Consider the following 18380-nt stretch of genomic DNA (forward strand, 5'->3'; position numbering starts at 1 on the left):
TAGGTATGCCAACAGCTTTTCTAATTCTCAGCTAAAGGTGGAAGAATAAGAGTTTCTCCAAGTTTCAGACTGCCGTGCCACACAGTACCCCAGTAGTTCCACTATTACCTTACAGGCAGCAACAGCACCCCCTGCTGCAGACATGCAATCTGTCCTGGTATACTTCAGGTAACCCTGTCACTGGTCACAGTAAATTGTGTTGAACTGAAAGAGCAGAGTTTACCATATTTTCCTTCCAAAAGCCTCACCAACAGCAGTCCTTCCCTGCCCGTACCTCTTCTCACACCTCCTCCCACACTCCTACCCATACCATCCTGCCTGGTCTTACTGTTATTCTTCACTTTACTGGGCTGAAAATAAAACTAAAACTCTCTCACAGTAATCTCTGGTATAACCGAATTTCCTTTTGTTTCAATCCTCCTAATTAACATCTTCTGTATCTACTGTCACTTAATTTCCTTGTTCCTCATCAGGACGATCAAGTGTTGCAATACTCTAGATAAGATCTTATATCACACTGCTGCTACTTCCCTGCTCCTGCTAAGGAACACCCAGGACCCCAGATGCACTGCAGTCATGTGTTTTGAAAACACAGTTCAGTCGTTCCCCCAAGCTCTATATAAAAATAAGTAAAAAACTGACAAGCTTTGAACAAATATCAGAAAGAGCAGCTTGCAAACTTTCTGCAATGGCTTGCTTAGTTTCTAAAACCCACCTCTGAAAGTTAAACTATCTTACTCGGTTTACCTTATCCATACTATTTTTCCTGATTATAATGGAATGGATGTTTTTTACCAAGATTCTTTTAGCAGATCTGCATCTACTTACAAAGGTCTTCTTCTCTCTTTCCTTTTCTGGAATACAAGAATTTGCAGCTTCTATTTTAATTGAGAACTGATTAGCCCTGAATTTCCTTTTTCATTCCTGGAAGAGTCTTTAAACAATGAGCTATTATAGACTTAAAGTATTGCTGATGTTTTCATTTCATCAACCTGTATTTCCCAAGTACTCACCTCCTAAAGCTTCTCCCAATACAAACTACCCTCTGAACTCCCAACCTCCATCCTCTTCCCCTGCCACCATCAAAAGATGGATGCTCTGTGTAGTCAAATAAGGAAGCTTCCTTTTACTAATTTCATCCAAATCTACAACATTTAACAGCATTATCTGCAGCTACTACCAATTTCATATTGCAGTATGTGCACATTTCATAAAACAGCACCACTATTTTTCAATGCTTACTTAAGAATTTGTTGAGTAAACAGCACAGCAACAATGAAACTGCAAAGTTATTGCACATAACTGTAAGGCCAAGACAGCTGAAGCTTCAAGACTGGACGAGTCTTTAGAACATGTTAACTCATGTGTAACTCACTATGACAATCCATGCCCCAAGCACGCACTCAGGGTAAATCTGCCAGGGTAAAGGATGAAACACGCGGAGGAAAAACTTCAATATGACAACCGGACAAATGCAAAGCCAGTCTAATCCCAGCATACTCACCTCTCTGCTGAACAAAACCACCTTTCACTTTAAATTCTAACATGATGATCTGATATCTGCATAAAATACAGAAAATAACCAAATAAAATGCTCGTATACAAACCTTGGATTTGAACTTCATGATCTTATACTTTGGTGAAATGCAGTCATTAAATTCCTTGAAAACGTTCATGATGGTTACTGGAGTCTCTGTCTCTTTCCCACTGGATAGATCCATCTCCTTAAAAACAAAAGTTTCGCAAATCAGACAGGACAAATAAGATGAATTTTGCTTTGGTATTAGGAACAATTTATCTCCTCTAAATAAAACACTATAGCACAATCAGCCACGAAATTCTAAATTTAAAAAATACTATTTGAGAGAGAGCATTAAGAAAGCTCCACTCTTTCTCATAATACTTGCAGACATTTTTACCCAGTGAGCAGCAAATGTAAACATAATGTGTCTGCACTTGTTAGCTACAGTCAGGGCAAAGCAGCAACACTACAACTGCATCTCACATGAGATACACCATGTGTACGCTGCACGTCACTTTACCACCATCTGCATCAGACAATACTGGCTTCAACAGTTCATATAAACACGCTGCTAGAACTCACAACCTGCCACAATCAGAATGAAAGGCACTTACATCTGACATGCTTAAAAGATACACTTACTGTTTCACGTGGCAGTAGATAAACAGTTCTCTCAATGTTTTTCACCGTCACACAACAGCTGACGTAGGTGTTTGCTGATTCAATCCAAACTTTGCCAAACAAAAATACCACACCTAAGGAAGAAGAGCAGAGCAAGGAGTTCAAAATGCAACTCTTAATCTCGCTTGAAGAAGCTGATTATGTATTATTTCTGCGTGCACAGAAATGCAAACACTCCCTCAGTTAGGTCCTTGAAAAACAGATCTTTTCTACGTAAGCAGTATATTCTAAATCATTTTAAACACCAGCTGTGTAAATGGATTATCTGCATAGTTCTTCACACCACGACCTCCATCAAGATAGTAACAACACTGATAAGTGAAATTCAAAATGGCATCACCCAACCAGCTTCAGAATTCCAATCCGATTTCCTGTTTCTACCTACATTTGATTCATAAGTTGGGAGAAAAGAGAGGGAGGGAGAAGTCACTGAGAGCTGAAGATAATCATAATGCCTGTGCTGTCAATCACTTCTGAAACATCTGTGTTATCTGCAACTGCTTATTCTTGAGCTAGACTTGCACTATTAATCCAATCTTCCTTCAGTGCTGTGAGATTAAGACTCTACTCCTAATAAAATCTGCAGAAACACATTCAGAAGGCAACAACGAAAAGTTAATTGATTGCAAAAAGATTTCAGCTGTCTTTTCTTCCTTTTTAAGTAGATGAGGACATTGAAAGATGTATTACATTGCAAGAAATACGTTATGATGCAGTTATATTGCCAGTAGACATTTCAAAAAGCTTATATACAGCTGAATTAGCTGTAAGTGACTCATCACAGTGAACCACATCGTTACTGGACATGCACATATTGAGCCATTAAGAATGTGGCATTAGCAAAAAATGCCACAAACAGCTAATCCATGGTGCTAACCTTAGAAATAACACAGAACAAGGGAAGCTGAATTTCAAGTACTGTTCTGAATTACGTGTAAAACAAACTTCTAAGTGCACCTGGAAAAAAACCTGATTTCACCTGACTTCCCCTCAAAGACCACAAATAATTTGGAATTTGATTACACATGACACAGTTCCTCTACTATTAATGAAATCAGAAATATCAGAGCTGTGACCATCTCAGAAACAATGATTCAAATAAGGAAGACTTTAAATTTTGTAACCTACTTCGGTCTGACAATGCACAAAATAACTCCTTTGTTAAGCGTGGCAAATTATCTTTGCCATGCAATCTATCAGATGTAAAGACACCTTTCTTACTCCATTAGATAGTAGATAAATCAGTGTAGATGTACTAAGCTGGATGACAGTGTTAGAGTGACAGGCGAAGAAAAATCATTTCTTGAGTGCTTGGAGTAGATGTGAACGAGACTACTTTTGTCAAGGACAGAGAAGAGAACGTTGCAGTTTTGAAGATGAGAGTGAGGATGCATGCTTCAGCTGCACAAAGTGTCTTAAGAGATTTTAATACAGATCCAATCTTCAAGATTTGGACAGTTTGAATAAAAGGATCTAGAAAGGGCTGAAATTACAGATCTAAGTGACAGGGAAGATGGAGTTCTTGTCCTTGGCAATCATTTCTCTTTTGAGAGACAGACAGACAGATTTGGGTGGGTTTGTATCATAGCAGGAGCTGGCTGTTTGAAGAGCTCAGGATATTAAGAGCAGCAGAAGTTAAACTGCAGGAAGCATACATGTAAGCAGATGAGAAGCAGAAATAAAGATACACAGGGCTGCCAAAGAAAGGATAAAGAGCCACCTGTATTGCAGAGAAACTATAATCAACTCCAGCATGGACAAAAACGTGGCCTCAGTCCCCATATTTCACAGAAACAAAGTAATTTACAACAGAAAGAACCATCCGAGGTCAACTGGCCCCAGACGCACACAATCTCTGAAAGTAGGGCCAACTTCAAGAGTTCTCAGAGATATTTCATCTGTAAAACACAGAAACAAGAGAAGCCAAGCAGGGCTCTATCCCCTGCAAGCTTAACTGTGGAAAGAATAAATAAAGAGAAAAAAGTAAAGTGTAATACACAAAATCTGCAAAAAGGAAGATTAGATGCCTCTTGACCTTGCTTGCATTTTGATTCATTGACAGGGAAACTGTCTTGCTCAAGGTTAAGAAAAGTGAGGGTCTTTTTGGCTTTTGTAGGTTTTTTTGTTACTATTACTTTAAACTGTTAATAGGATCACAATTCTCAAGTTCTTCCCAAGATGGTGAAGACAGTTATGAAAAGTAAGCCTCCAAAAAATGATTAAGTTTGAAAGAGTCTTGTGATTACACTGTAGTATTTACCCCTTCAGGCCATGCATGTGAGATCACAGCAAATGAGGCACAAACAAAGATCATGAGCACATTAAACAACAAGCGGTACCAAAATTTTCCCTTTTATGCTACTAATTGAAAACAGGTGCAGTCTTTATTATTCAATCATGAAAAAGTCATAATGAGAAAAGAACACTCCTTACAAGTGAGGAACAGAAATCCTTTCATAATTATGTTCCATTCAGCAACCACTGACTTAGAAGACAAAAAAAAAAAGGAAAAGAACAATAGCAGGGCCTTTAAAAGGAGTAATTTTACATTAGAGCCATTGATTTCATCAAGATATCTATGATTATTACCACTCCCATCACTAAGCTGTTCAATGCAGTACAGTCTCACATTTAAGTCTGGCATCCCTACTTACAGCGAAAGGTGAAACAAAGAAAGATATCTGACTCAGAGCTTGCAGCATCGACCCCAAAAAACCTTCTAGATACAGAAGAGCCCTCTGGTAAACCTGCTGTATGCACATATTAGAAAACTAGTGTCTTAATCTTTAGAGAAATGGACAGACAGAAAGTGCAGAGAACAGATGAGAACACAACTTCTTTTGTCCAGGCTGGTGGTCAGAGAGCTAAAATTTTGGAGGTTTGAGAGCCAGGATTCACACTTCAGATGCACAAAGTATCATACGGTAGAATCCGTATATAGGGACAATATTCAAGAATTACACGGCCTGAATAAGATCTAGGTAGAGTCTGTATCTTTCAGGCCACCTTCCTCCCTTTATTAACAAACCCACTTCTATAAAATCATACAACTATCACAGAACTTCCAATAATCCACCACATAGAATAGCCAGGGTCGAAAAGGACCTCAAAGGTCATTTGGTTTCAACCTCCCTGCCATGGGCAGGGATACCAACCACTAGACCAGGCTGCCAGAATCTTAAAGAGCATTTCCAGAGAATCTCAATATTCAACTATTACACCACTAAGTAAGAAATAAACACTATCAGCTTATTCCTAGAGCACGTACAAACATTAATAGAATCACAGTATCACTCAGGTTGGAAAAGACTTTAAAGATTTGACTGCAACCTGATCATACTACCCTAACTCTAACAACCCTCTACTAAATTATGTCCCTGACTACATCAAAACGGTTTTGAATATCAATAGGTCGTCAGCATCAAGAAGAGCTAGTAGCTGTCTTTGCACCACCTTAGTAGTACACTACAATATACTTTGTCAAGTCATACTGCTCTGCACTCAAGATGAGGTGGAAGAGGAACAAAAGAGACGACTGCCTGCATAAGCTACAAAACACAGATAGAAAGGGTACCTAGACACAAGTAGTACAAAATTCCACTTGCACAATAAGAACGAGGATGGCATTTTCTGCCTTTAGGTGAATAGTTACCTGGCTGACTGTACTGATCTTCATAAGCATCCAGCCAATAAAATCTTAAGACCTGATCATCATTTTCCCCACTCACGAGTGGAAGGAGATTGGGGTCCAGCTGAACGTCTGTCGTCACCAGATCAGCTTCATCCTCATCTACTTTGTCCCAACATGAGATACCTGGGAGAGAATGACTTCTGCAGGTTTTGCAGAAGAAACACAAGAAGTAGAATTGCCTTTTACATCATTTCTCTTTTTTTCACTCCTAACATTCTCACACCTTTTGTTACTCTTCTCACTACCAAGAAATCACATTTCTTCAGACTACTTCTGAAGAGAAAGATGGAGCAACAAAGAGAGAAATCTACATGTTAGTATGGCTCTCATTACACAACGCACAAGCTTTGGAAGCCATACACCTGGAACTTCAGCTTTGGCCATTAAAGCCTTTAGATAACTAAATCTATACAACTGTAAAAGTTGCCTAGTGGGAACAACAGATTATTTCAGCACCTACCTTTGAGTCATTCAATGTTTAAGCCCACAGGAATTTTATCATTTAAAGTTAAGGAAATATAGAAGTCAAGATTTTTCCCAAATAATCAAGAAAACACACTGAAAACACTTTTCTTCTATTTCTAAGACGTAGCTGATATCCATGATCAACTACTTTTAGCTACAATACTTTCAACAAATCTTATAAAATTCCATCTGGGTTGCTTAGCATAAGAATCTTCAGCAGTCCCTCATTTTTGCTCATTGGGGTTGAACTGTGTTCACACCCAAATTAAATCACCCCAGTGTACTGAAATACATTGTTATGTTGTTATGTGCCGAATCCCAAAAGAATTCGGTAATTCTTTATGAAATAAGCAGCTATCATCAGCATGTTCAATATGAACATTTTTAAAGTCATGATATAAACAAAAAATCACATTAGATTGTCACTGCTCTGTCTGTATCACAAATATACTACAGGCAAAGGCAAATATACTAAAAGGGCTACTTGCTAGGAGTTAAAAAGAATAAAAAGAAAGATTCTTACAAGACAGATGTCTCTTTCTTTTCAGATTCCAGCTGCTGTCTCTCTCTCTTCTCAACTTCCTTGTCTCTCTTCAAGGTTTCAGCTGTCTCGGGTAGAGTTCCCACCAGCTCTGCTTCCATAGGTTCATCAAAGTCCTCATCATCAAAATCCATCATTCCCTGATCATCATCTGCAAGTGTTATGCATAGAACTAAAGGTCTGAAACATTAAAATGTCACAATGCAGACTACATCTGTGCATGCAGACTGCAAACCAGATCTCTGAATGTTAACACACAATTCTAATTTACAAACTCGACACCTCAGTTAAGCTATCTAATTCATCTAAGTAGAGCAAACTATGAAGAGTTTTAACACTAATACCACGTATTTAATGAGTTCCCAGAGTCTGGTTTTTAATTCTTTTTCAATACCTTCAATAGTTTTTTCTTCTTTTGTCTTTGCTATTCTCCCATTTTCTGTAGCTTTTTGCACACGCTTGGTGTCCTCATTCTCTTCAGAGGCTGTGACAGATTTTGCTGTGTAATTTGGATGTTTAGGATGAAATGAAGCTGGAGAAAGAGGTTCTTTCCTGAGTTGAACAGGAGCTTTTTTTGCTACAGGGGTGATTACCTGAAAGACATTTCAGACATGAGTTAAAATTTTCTTTTAAAAGCATGAAAAAAAGAATAAAAAAATCCAGTGCTTGCTATTTGCTGAAGTAGTAACCAGGGCTACGGGGAAAGCTCCACATATTCTGCAGTGACGGCTAAAACTCCTCAAGATTAAGCTTTTAATTCCCTAGCATCATTTATGTTGTAACGTGCTCCTTCTGTAGTTTTAAAAACCAGCTTACAACAGGCCTTAGTTGACATTTAGTTATTTTCACTGTTTTCCCACATAGTATGTCCCATTCCTAACTTAATCTGTGTCAGTTGAGTATATGACAACATATCAGGCAGAGACAGGGCCTGGAACAACTAAGGAAGGCCAGTGTGTTGTTATCCACCTGTCTGGACCAGTAGTGAGTTCAAGCTTCCTAAAGGACTCCATGGGACCAGACAGCAGTGCTCCATGACAGAAAGAGTGAGGAAGACAAACATACTGCATTTCAGCATTACCTGCAAGCCTGAACTCCAAGATGGTACACAAAGAGTTTGCATTTCAGACAGGGTGTGACTATGGTAGCAGCTACAGAACCACTTCTAATAGATGTTTATTAAATGGTCTTCACTATAACCAACAACAGGTTTCTGTATCTACTGGCCTTTAAACTGCAACAAGAGCCCAAACCTGCTGTTTACCGATGTAGAATTTAGAGTTGCACACAAGTGTTTCTAGGGCTTTAATCTCAATTCATCTGCTTTAGTTGCGGTCACCAGAATTTCGCCCATCCCTGAACAGAAGCAAACATTACCTAATACACCCCTACTAACAATTTCTTCTGCTAACTCAACCAGATTAATTTATTCATACTTCTGCTCTTGCTTTCCGCAGTAGAAAGTCACTGCTACCTTGTTCTTCCATCATCATTTATTTTCTAAAGCTGTACTCTTCATTTATTTCTCCGTTCAAATGTCCAGCTCCCCCTCCTAGCAGGAAGCTATCACCGTAACTGCCTCCCATTTCCTACAGACATGACTTCTCTTTTGCACCAGACACACAGATCTCCTCTCTTACTGCATCTCCCGCTTTCTAAATTATTCCTAAGCTCCAACACAACTGCTGAAGTAAGAGCCAGTGGTGACTATTTTTAAGAGCTTATTTCAGTATGATATTAAGTTTTCACGCTAGCATTTTAATGGAAAACCAGATTTACTTACTCTGCTCTGTTGGCTCCCTAGACTCCCAGCAAGCGTCTCATTGTATCTCCAGCTACAAAGTCCTTCCCATTTACCAGAACCTTTATCAAAACAGCAGCCTTCCACCCACAGCAGAAGCTCTCAGTCTTCCACTAAGTTCAACTTCTACCCACAGTTTCAGTTTCCCATTTGTTCACCAGTGGTGCAGAAGAGGAGTTTCATACTTTTCCATGACACTGATGCTTTCTACTGCTTCCTTTATTTCCCATCACCTCTTTGGCACAAGGCTTTTTCTGCCTCTGTTTCTTTTCACTAAGAGTAGAAGATCACCTCCACACAATGCACCTTACAGAAACAATTTCATCTGTCAACTGTAACAGCTACACACACTGGCTTTAAAGATATAAAAAGAGTAACACTCTTTATACATTAACATGGAATGAAAAGAAGAAAAGCGTGCTATTACACAGTAATACTGCTTAGGAAGCTAATGCGAAAAGTAATTTCTAGAAGCAGAAATGAAGGACAACAGCATTCAAACTAACCAAAACATGGATTAATAGTGGTGAGAACTATTTTGAAAAACTTTTACTTCACCTTAGGAGCTTGGCGCTGTACAGAGAAAGGATTCAGTGGCATTCCAGCAGGTCTTTTCCTTTTCAGCACCAGAACTGGTGGTGGACTTAGCTGGACAGTCTGAATATTGAAAGAGACAGAGACACAATGGAGAGGGGTTGTTTAGCGTTTTTGTTTGCCTTGGTTCATAACATATTCCATCAGTGAGAAAGAAGGCCACCAATATTTCACAGAATCACAGAATTATCAAGGTTGGAAAAGACGTAGAAGATCATCTAGTCCAACCATCACCAATACTTCCCGGCTAAATCATATTCATCCAGACGTTTCTTGAACACTCCCATGGTCGGTGACTCCACCACCTCCCTGGGCAGTGCATTCCAATGCCTGACTACCCTTTCTGAGAAGTAATACTTCCTAATGTCCAGCCTGAATCTCCCCTGGCGCAGCTTAAAACCAATTCCCTCTAGTTCTATCATCAATTACACGAGAGAAGAGGCCAACCCCCAGCTCACTCCAACGTCCCTTCAGGAAGTTATAGAGAGCTATAAAGTCTCCCCTGAGCCTCCTCTTCTCCAGGCTGGGAGACCTCTCACTCATCAAGCAAAGAAACTTCCAGATATAGAACTCAGCTATCTAAAAAGAAAAAAATTATCTGAGCAATCAGCCCATGAAGAAAGACACTACATTTTTTGGTAAATTTTGAGAGAAATATTGTCATAAATAATTATAACAGTAATTAAATAGCGGACATTAGCTGTGCCTTCAACATACAAGTATCAGGATAACTGTTGGGATATTCTTCGTTTCTGTCAGAACAGCAGTACTGAGCACATGTTCTTTAAAGGCAGTAATGGTTTTTAAGCACTGCCACACTAGGGCGAAAAACATTTGAATGTAGTTGTAAGTACAGTTATTTTGTACTCATCTTTATCAACAGAAAATAACAAAATAAAATGTTAGAAAACAATAAACAAAGATAAAACAGCTAGCTATTACTTAAACAGAACCTATAGCATATTTATCAGCATTACTTCTCCCACTTAACACTTAACATAAATGGATGATTTTTATGACAATAGCAGGACACGGGGAAATGGTTTTAAGTTAAAGGAGGGAAGATTTAGGTTGGATGTTAGGGGGAAGTTCTTCACTAGGAGAGTGGTCAGGCCCTGGAACAGGCTGCCCAGTGAGGTTGTGGATGCCCCGTCCTTGGAGGTGTTCAAGACCAGGTTGGACGGGGCCCTGGGCAACCTGATCTAGTGAAGGTGTATGTTTGGTGGCCCTGCCAGGCAGGGGGGTTGGAACTACATGATCCTTGAGGTCCCTTCCAACCCGGGTCATTCTGTGATTCTGTGATGATAGTATTTCAGAGATGTTACCCATATACTTACTTCAGCATTTAGATCTTGAAGAATATCCCCTAGTAAATCATCCTTTGACAGGTCCACAGTTTTCTGCAAGACAACAGTTAAGACAAACAGTTCTTAACTATTCATACAAACCCAGTCAGGAGACTAACACCAAACAGCTAAGGGATTTCCATAAAACACATGCACAACTTCAGAAAGACACTATACACAACACAGGAAACTCAAATAAATCCTCACTTTTCTTCACTCTCACTAAAACAATATAAAGTTAAAAAAAATCTTCAAACTTCACCGTGGAGTAACTTACATCTGTGTTTTTCTTCCCAGCACTGGCCATAAACATAGATTTAATTGTGTTTGGCTTTGATACCATGGATTTTTTCACATTCTTTTTATCAATTGTAGACGCCTTGCCACTTTTTCCTACAGAAAAAGATACAATTAGTTATTTCTACATTAAAAAGTTTAACATTCAGGGGTCCAGTTAGAGGCAAGAATAGACAGATGAGGTAATCACTTCTTCCACCTTTACGCTGTTGCCTGAAATGAATCCTAATACTCCTTTGCTTGCTGCCAGTTTTCTAATGCTCGTCATACACAAAGAAAGTACGCAAAATCCTATTGAGATAATATCTCTGCTAGTCACATCAGGGATGAACTTTGCATCCGTACAAGTCCATACTCCAGAAAAAAGGACCAAGATACTTTATACAGAATCTGCAGAGAAGTAAGAAGTACCCAGGTTTTCAGCGCTAGGCCCGGATTCTCAACATCTGGCTCCACTGCAATCACAAAAGATGGCAAAACCACTTGATCCCCAATCCATAAATACATGTAAGGATTTTAATGGTAAGAGAAACCACGCACCCCTTACACACTGGCTTTTGAAGCCAAAAACATTCCCAAGACGTGTTTGCTGTAGATCTGAACATATATCCCATAGAGAAGTAAGCACTAAAGAAGTGAGAAGTGATTTGACATCAGGTTGTGGACCCCTCCCTTCTGCACCACACTGACTAAAACAAAAAATCTAAGGTCACAGCTATGGAACTACATCGCTTGAAGTAGCACGTCTTTGGCCATATTCACCATATTGTGATGCCAAGAAGTTGCCCATTTGAGAAGCAGCTGTTTCTTCCTACAGCAGTTTAGTTCCTCCTACCTTTCTTACTGGAATCAAGAGCATCATCGTCTAGATCTTCATCAAAGATTTCCCGTCCATCTTCTACATAGCCTATCCCATCTGTAAAAAACCAAAACAGAAAACATTTGCAGATCAAATTAGCTTTTGTGATATTTCTAAATATCTTCATAATCTGAAGCATTACATTACATAAGGGAACTTACTCCCAGGAGGGGAGTAAACTCTTTGAAAGGGCTGACAATAGCAGGACACGGGGAAATGGTTTTAAGTTAAAAGAGGGAAGGTTTAGGTTGGTTGTTAGGGGGAAGTTCTTCACTAGGAGAGTGGTTGGGCCCTGGAACAGGCTGCCCAGGGAGGCTGTGGATGCCCCGTCCTTGGAGGTGTTCAAGACCAGGTTGGACGGGGCCCTGGGCAACCTGATCTAGTAAATGTGTATGTTTGGTGGCCCTGCCAGGCAGGGGGGTTGAAACTATGTGATCCTTGAGGTCCCTTCCAACCCGGGTCATTCTGTGATTCTGTGTGATTCTGTGATTTTTTTTCCTTTAATACAGAACAAGTGATATAAATGCAAACATTAAAATTTATAGCACTCTCAGCTGCATCTCCTATTAGACTAAATATACTATTATTACTTAATTAGAAATTACTAATTACAGCACTTCTTTTTAAACTTACATTGCTGATGACTGGAAATAAAGTTTCAAAGGCAATTATTAGTGGAAAAATATATCCACTGCTATCTTAATACAGCGCTATGAGAACAATGCAAGTCTCATTTCCATATTAAAGTTCATCCTTTTTTTTAATGCACTGAAAAGGTTCTAGGAATGCAATAACAGGAACTATAACTTACCTCAAAACACATGCATTATGAAATCCAGCTGGTTATAATACTACAATTGAAATAACTCTCCAAATGAACCTTAACTTACCATCATCAACAATCCAGTCATCATCCTGACGTTCTCTGACCATCTTGGAGTATTGTTCTTCGTCTATTTCATCGTAAACACCAGTGAACTCCTCAACCTACAGTTGAAGAACACCGATGATTAGCTGTCCTGTTACTTATTCATATAGACCATCAATGAAAACACAAAAGTTCCCAGGAACTGCACATCCTGGACAGATGCAGTATTTTAATTTAGTATTCACTCAATTTAAGTTTCTTCTTTTTTTTTTGGCAGTAACCAAAGAACTGTTACCAATGTTTTAAATTATCAAATTATACCAAACCTACTGAAAAACCAGTGGAGATTTCATTTGAACCTGACATACTTCATTCCTCATTTCACACCACAAAGAAATAAAACAATAAATAAATCCTAACAATTACGACATGTGCTGTTCTGCTTTACTCTCAGGCACCAAGATGAGCTCAGTGAGAAGGAAGGTGATTTGATGTGCTGAAGATGCTCTTCTCTGCCTAAGAGTGAATTTGCATCTTAATAACCTATGCATTTCAGACTTCTTCAGACTCATCCACCACAATATGGAAGCCACTTTCCAATACGCTACAATTAATTGGACAGTCTTGATGTCACACCAACAAATTTGAGTTATATCAGTTGAATACTTAAATTCTGTATTCTTCGTGGAAACAGAGTATCAATATTCATGGACTAGAAGAATTAATTCGATTTGAAAGGGGCTATAAAGGTCATCTAGTCCAACTCCTCTGCAATGAACAGGGACACTTACAATACATTTCAGTATATACAATCCATATTAATGGATTTCAGTCACATAAAGCTTTGAAATTTGAAGACTAAGATTATTTGAAGTTAAAAAAGAAAAAGCAACCACACCTATTCCTATCATAACATTGACTAAATTATATTTAAAGGCTGTTCCTTCTTTGCCCTCTGACAGCTACCGAGCAAAGACACTGCATATTTGACTTGCAATTATTAAAGTTCAGTTTTGAAAACACGAAAGCAATACAAAAGAAAGTTACATTCCAAAATATACACATAATTAAAAAACATAATCTGAAGCTGATGGCAGATTCTGCTTCTCATAATTTTGGAAAATGCATAAGGGGCAGTGTTAAGCATTACAGCTCACATTAACTTTTTAATAGAGAGAAAAGAGGGGGAAATTTCACCTCATATTTTAATTTTTCCCCAGCTTTGGCCTTTTTCAGACGTTCCAGGGCTTCTTGCTGACCTCTCTTTGACTTTCTCTCACGCCTGGAACGTGATGTTGCAAAACTCCCAGACTCAGACATTGCTGAAATTAATTAAAAAACAAGAGAAGAAATTTTAGTAATGAGCTGCTGTTTTCTCTGGTATTTAGTGTTCAGTGACGCATTAAGAGCTGGTTGTATGTACTCAGGTAGTTACTGAGCAAAATCATACAATAATTAAGGCTGGAAAACACCTCTAAAACTATCAAGTCCGACTGTCAGCCCACCACACCCACTGACCACATCCCTCAGTGCCACATCCACACAGCTCCTGAACACCTCCAGAGACAGTGACTGCACCACCTCCCTGGGCTGCCTGTGCCACTGCATCACTTCTTTCGATGAGAAATTCTTCCTCATGTCCAACCAGAGCCACCCCTGCACAACTTGTGGCCATTCCCTCTCATGCTAGCATTGTTACCTGGGAGAAGAGGCCAACCCCCACCTCACCACAACCTCCCCTCAGGCAGTTGTAGAGAGCTATAAGGTCTCCCCTGAGCTTCCCCTTCTCCAGACTGAACAATCCCAGCTCCCCCAGCTGCTCCCTACAGGACATGTGCTCCAGACCCCTCACAGCTTCACCGCCCTTTGCTGAACACACTCCAGGGCCTCGGTGTCTCAATGTCTCAAACCAAATAGAGACTCGGACTGTCCCACACTTGGCTAAAGGCACAGTGTCACAGAGGAATAGTCCTGGCATTAGGGAACACACGGCCTCAGACACACACAGAGCAAGCAGGCTCCATACCAACCCACGTTCAGCAGGATGGGGAGGGATAACACAGAAGCGGCCTCCCGGACTTCCAACGCACCCCTCAAATCTTATCAGCCTCCATCTGAAAAGAACCCCCTCCATTTCCCCCGGCTCTTCCAGTTCCTTGTATTTTGCCTGTCTCCATGACAACTAGGGGATAGACAGGCAGCGAAGAGGCCCATATTGATGCAAAGCACCAACGCTCGCTACTTGGATCCACAGCAATGCAGATCGCGGCTGCACTGAGGCAGCTCAGCACTCTGCCCGCACTTGACGGCTGCTCCCGGTCCTTTCGCACCCTCACCCACCGCAGCGACCCCCACGAGGCGATCCCCTCCTGACCTCCGGAGTACCCCGCCCCCAAAGCCCCTTCTCTCCCACCAGGAGGCCCCAAACCCTCTCTCCATCCCATGCCCATCATTGCAAGCGGTAGCTCCCTGCCGCACACCCCGCAGCCCAGCACAGCCCAGCTCGGCCCTCACCGTTGGCAGCCATGGCGCCGCCGCTCGCGCCAAAGGCGAAAGTGGCGCGAGACGGGAGTCCCGCGAGCCGCCGCCAGGGCGGCAGCCAATCAGGAGCGGCGGCTGCTCCGCTCGCCCCCGCACGCACCTCCCACCCCGCCGCCCCTGAGCTGGGGGCGGGAGCGGCGCTGCCGCCTTCCGGTGGGAGGTTGTGTCAGTGTAGGGCGGGGTGTGTATGGCTGAGCTGTGGGAACGGGCTGGCGGTGCAGCGGACCCCGTGGGTAGTCTTAGTGCTTTAAAGCCTTGTTTTTTAAGAGGCCTGTTAAGTCAATAGCTCAGAGGGTCCTTAGTTGACACCTGACGGGAGATTCTGCTCAGCTTCATCCCACAGGGACAGCTTGTGTGTGAGGAATGCTCCACAGCCTTCAGTTGAGGGGCACAAGCTGTTGGAGGAGGGTATGTTTCACAAACAGATTGGAACAGATTTAAAGACATAGAGATTTTGGAAAGGGTCCAGAGGAGGGCCACGAAGATGATCAGGGGGCTGGAGCACCTCCCCTATGAGGACAGGCTGAGGGAGTTGGGTTTGTTCAGCCTGGAGAAGAGAAGGTTGCGGGGTGACCTCATTGCAGCCTTTCAATACCTGAAGGGAACTTACTCCCAGGAGGGGAGTAAACTCTTTGAAAGGGCTGATAATAGCAGGACACGGGGAAATGTTTTTAAGTGAAAAGAGGGAAGATTTAGGTTGGATGTTAGGGGGAAGTTGTTCACTAGGAGAGTGGTTAGGCCCTGGAACAGGCTGCCCAGGGAGGTTGTGGATGCCCCGTCCTTGGAGGTGTTCAAGGCCAGGTTGGACGGGGCCCTGGGCAACCTGATCTAGTAAATGTGTATGTTTGGTGGCCCTGCCAGGCAGGGGGGTTGGAACTACATGATCCTTGAGGTCCCTTCCAACCCAGGTCATTCTGTGATTCTGTGTGATTCTGTGATTCTGTGGAAGTGTCTTTAAAAATCACGGCTGAAGTGACTGAAGCTTTGAGTCCTCTAAAATGGCATAGATCTGCCTGTGGCAGCTTCTCTCTCTCTCCTTGCCGCTGGCCTAGTCCATATGTGTACCTCAGACAAAGGATCTCTCAGCCCATGACCAGGACTTGCTTGGATTTGTTCATCTGTGTCCTTCAGCAAGCTTTCAGTCAATGGTATAAAAGAATAATCTCTTACACCTTAGCAGCAGCATCAGAAGTGTCAGACATGCCCCCAACCATCCCAACAGTCCATCCCTGGGCGTAGAGAGGAGACCACCCCTCTCAGTAACAGCTGGTTACTAGATCAGTGAAGCTGTAGCAAACCCACAGCCCTATAAACTTATTGCATTGGAGCGCTGAAGCTTGATGGTCTTTAGGGTCCTTTACAATATGAGCCATTCTATGAAACACTGACAGCTTCAGGAAGAATGCCTTTCTGACCTACAGATACCCTGCATCAAATGAAATGCTGTCTGATATATAAAATGTATAAAATAGCTATTGCATAATCATTCAGTTTGAATAAAGATACACTGCATTTCACGTACATCTAAATGATTCCTTACACATTCTTTGTAATCCTGAATTTACCAGATTTTAATTCAAATTCAATGAAATTCAATTAAAGTTAAACAATGCCCTTAGTCAGCTGCCAAACACACAGTGAAATGTTATTCATTCAGGTGATGCCGTGATCTGAGATGATACACAATGATACGGTTAACTTACTGAACTGTGCTTGTTGATGCAGCTCCACTGTGGGACAGGGCAGACTAAACAAAACCCTTTTGATGAATGCTTGTTCAATCCTGGCATTCATCTTGAGCCATAACAAGAAGGTATCTGTTTCCTAGTGCATAGCATTTAAGTGCTGCAGGGAGGGGGAAATAAGAAGTGTGAGGGGGGGGGGGGAAGAGGATGGGACAGTTTGCTGTGGAAAAGAAAAATAGCCCAGCAGGATCTGGGACTTCCTCTGCTAAATGGCTTTGTCACAGCAGATTACCTTGAGCTGAAGTTCAGCCTCCCCTGGGACAGTCATACAAGAACAGCTTGGTATGACCTTTACTCAATTGTCTTTGAAGTAAAAGAGTGGGAATTCCACTGTGCAGCTCCGAGCCACTCAAGGTTCTCTCAAGGAAAGTGTGATAAGCCTCAGAAAAAAAAAGCACAAGAGAAGCACAGTAATGAAGATGGTAGGCAGCCAAAAGCACAGAGCAGAAGAGGAAGCTCAGGAAACCTGCGCTCCAAGATTTCAACGAAAGGTGACAGAGATATATTTTTCATGTTGTTTTCTGAGGCTGATTTAAATATGTCAGTAGTGACTCAAAAATAATATTTATGAATAGAAAATGCTGCAAACCATTGCAAGAGCTCCAGGTTTGTATATACTGCAGTATCTATTAACACACAAAAAGTACAAATGGAGTATAATATCAAACCTATGCTTAATTGACAGAGTAATTACTGTATTGAGAATAGTTCTGTTCTTCCTTTCTATATCCATGCATGTGCAATCTGTCTCAAGGACAGCAGGGCAAGAAGTTAAAATTGTCAGGCTCCAATATTGCATGTTAAGCTTACGCTTGGTAATTTTTATGATGATGGAACAAAAATCTGTTGAAATTAAGAGGGATTGTATAATACAGATTGCAAGTAGACTATGATTTGTAGCATAGACAGCAAATTCAGCTGCACTAACTTCAAATGCCTAAGCATTACTATGTCATTGTTAAGGACAGAGTATCTTAGTGGAGAACTGTGTGTGTATGCATGCTACTGCACAGGATGTGGGTGTGTATGTTACATGTGTGCTCCACAAACCCAGAGTATTTCATTCTCAAACTTCTAATCCTTACATTGGTCTGAATTAATTCATGTTATCACTCAGCTTAAAGTTTATGCATCTGGCATGATTTAGTTCTCTTCATTTTCATTTCATTCCATTCACTACTTCATTTCAGCAGCTAGTTAGTCAACTATGCTATTCATGTGACATTTTAACATGAATTACTTGGATGAACTGGATGAGGGACTGAACTACTAACGGAGCATAGCATAGGTTACATAAATTAAAAATAAAAATAAATTAAAAATAAAAATAAAAATAAAAATTAGAAATAAAAAAATAATCTCAAATTATTTTCCATCTAGAGTTCTCTGATTTCAAGTCTCTTCACATGTATTTAACTTCCTTATAGAA

The 18380-nt window shown here is 40.9% G+C and overlaps 2 protein-coding genes across 5 annotated transcripts in view; one reads left to right on the forward strand and one right to left on the reverse strand.

Annotated features, from left to right (window-relative positions):
- Nucleotides 1-15210, reverse strand: part of POLA1 (DNA polymerase alpha 1, catalytic subunit) — a 182850-nt gene extending 167640 nt beyond the window's left edge. For both annotated transcript variants that reach the window (XR_014939935.1, XM_085530470.1), the window contains exons 1-12: nt 15180-15210; nt 13863-13987; nt 12688-12784; nt 11774-11854; nt 10919-11034; nt 10633-10695; nt 9260-9358; nt 7295-7493; nt 6883-7051; nt 5856-6034; nt 2165-2277; nt 1608-1724 (exon numbers count right to left, since the gene is read on the reverse strand). Coding sequence is in view for 1 of the 2 variants with exons in the window: in XM_085530470.1 (XP_085386596.1) it covers nt 1608-1724; nt 2165-2277; nt 5856-6034; nt 6883-7051; nt 7295-7493; nt 9260-9358; nt 10633-10695; nt 10919-11034; nt 11774-11854; nt 12688-12784; nt 13863-13987; nt 15180-15192 (1371 nt within the window). In the remaining variant the exon portion in view is untranslated. The remainder of the gene's footprint in view (nt 1-1607; nt 1725-2164; nt 2278-5855; nt 6035-6882; nt 7052-7294; nt 7494-9259; nt 9359-10632; nt 10696-10918; nt 11035-11773; nt 11855-12687; nt 12785-13862; nt 13988-15179) is intronic.
- Nucleotides 15211-16394: 1184 nt separating this feature from the next.
- PCYT1B (phosphate cytidylyltransferase 1B, choline) overlaps nt 16395-18380 on the forward strand; it is a 42250-nt gene continuing 40264 nt past the window's right edge. The window contains exon 1 of one of the 3 annotated variants that reach the window (XM_085530539.1): nt 16395-17442. In XM_085530539.1, the coding sequence (XP_085386665.1) occupies nt 17365-17442 (78 nt within the window). In that variant the 5' untranslated portion in view covers nt 16395-17364. The remainder of the gene's footprint in view (nt 17443-18380) is intronic. The other 2 variants (XM_085530569.1, XM_085530560.1) reach the window with 2 other exon arrangements.

This window comes from Coturnix japonica, chromosome 1, assembly GCF_054131305.1.
Source record: "Coturnix japonica strain WE chromosome 1, WE-NBRP24, whole genome shotgun sequence".
Taxonomy (NCBI): domain Eukaryota; kingdom Metazoa; phylum Chordata; class Aves; order Galliformes; family Phasianidae; genus Coturnix; species Coturnix japonica.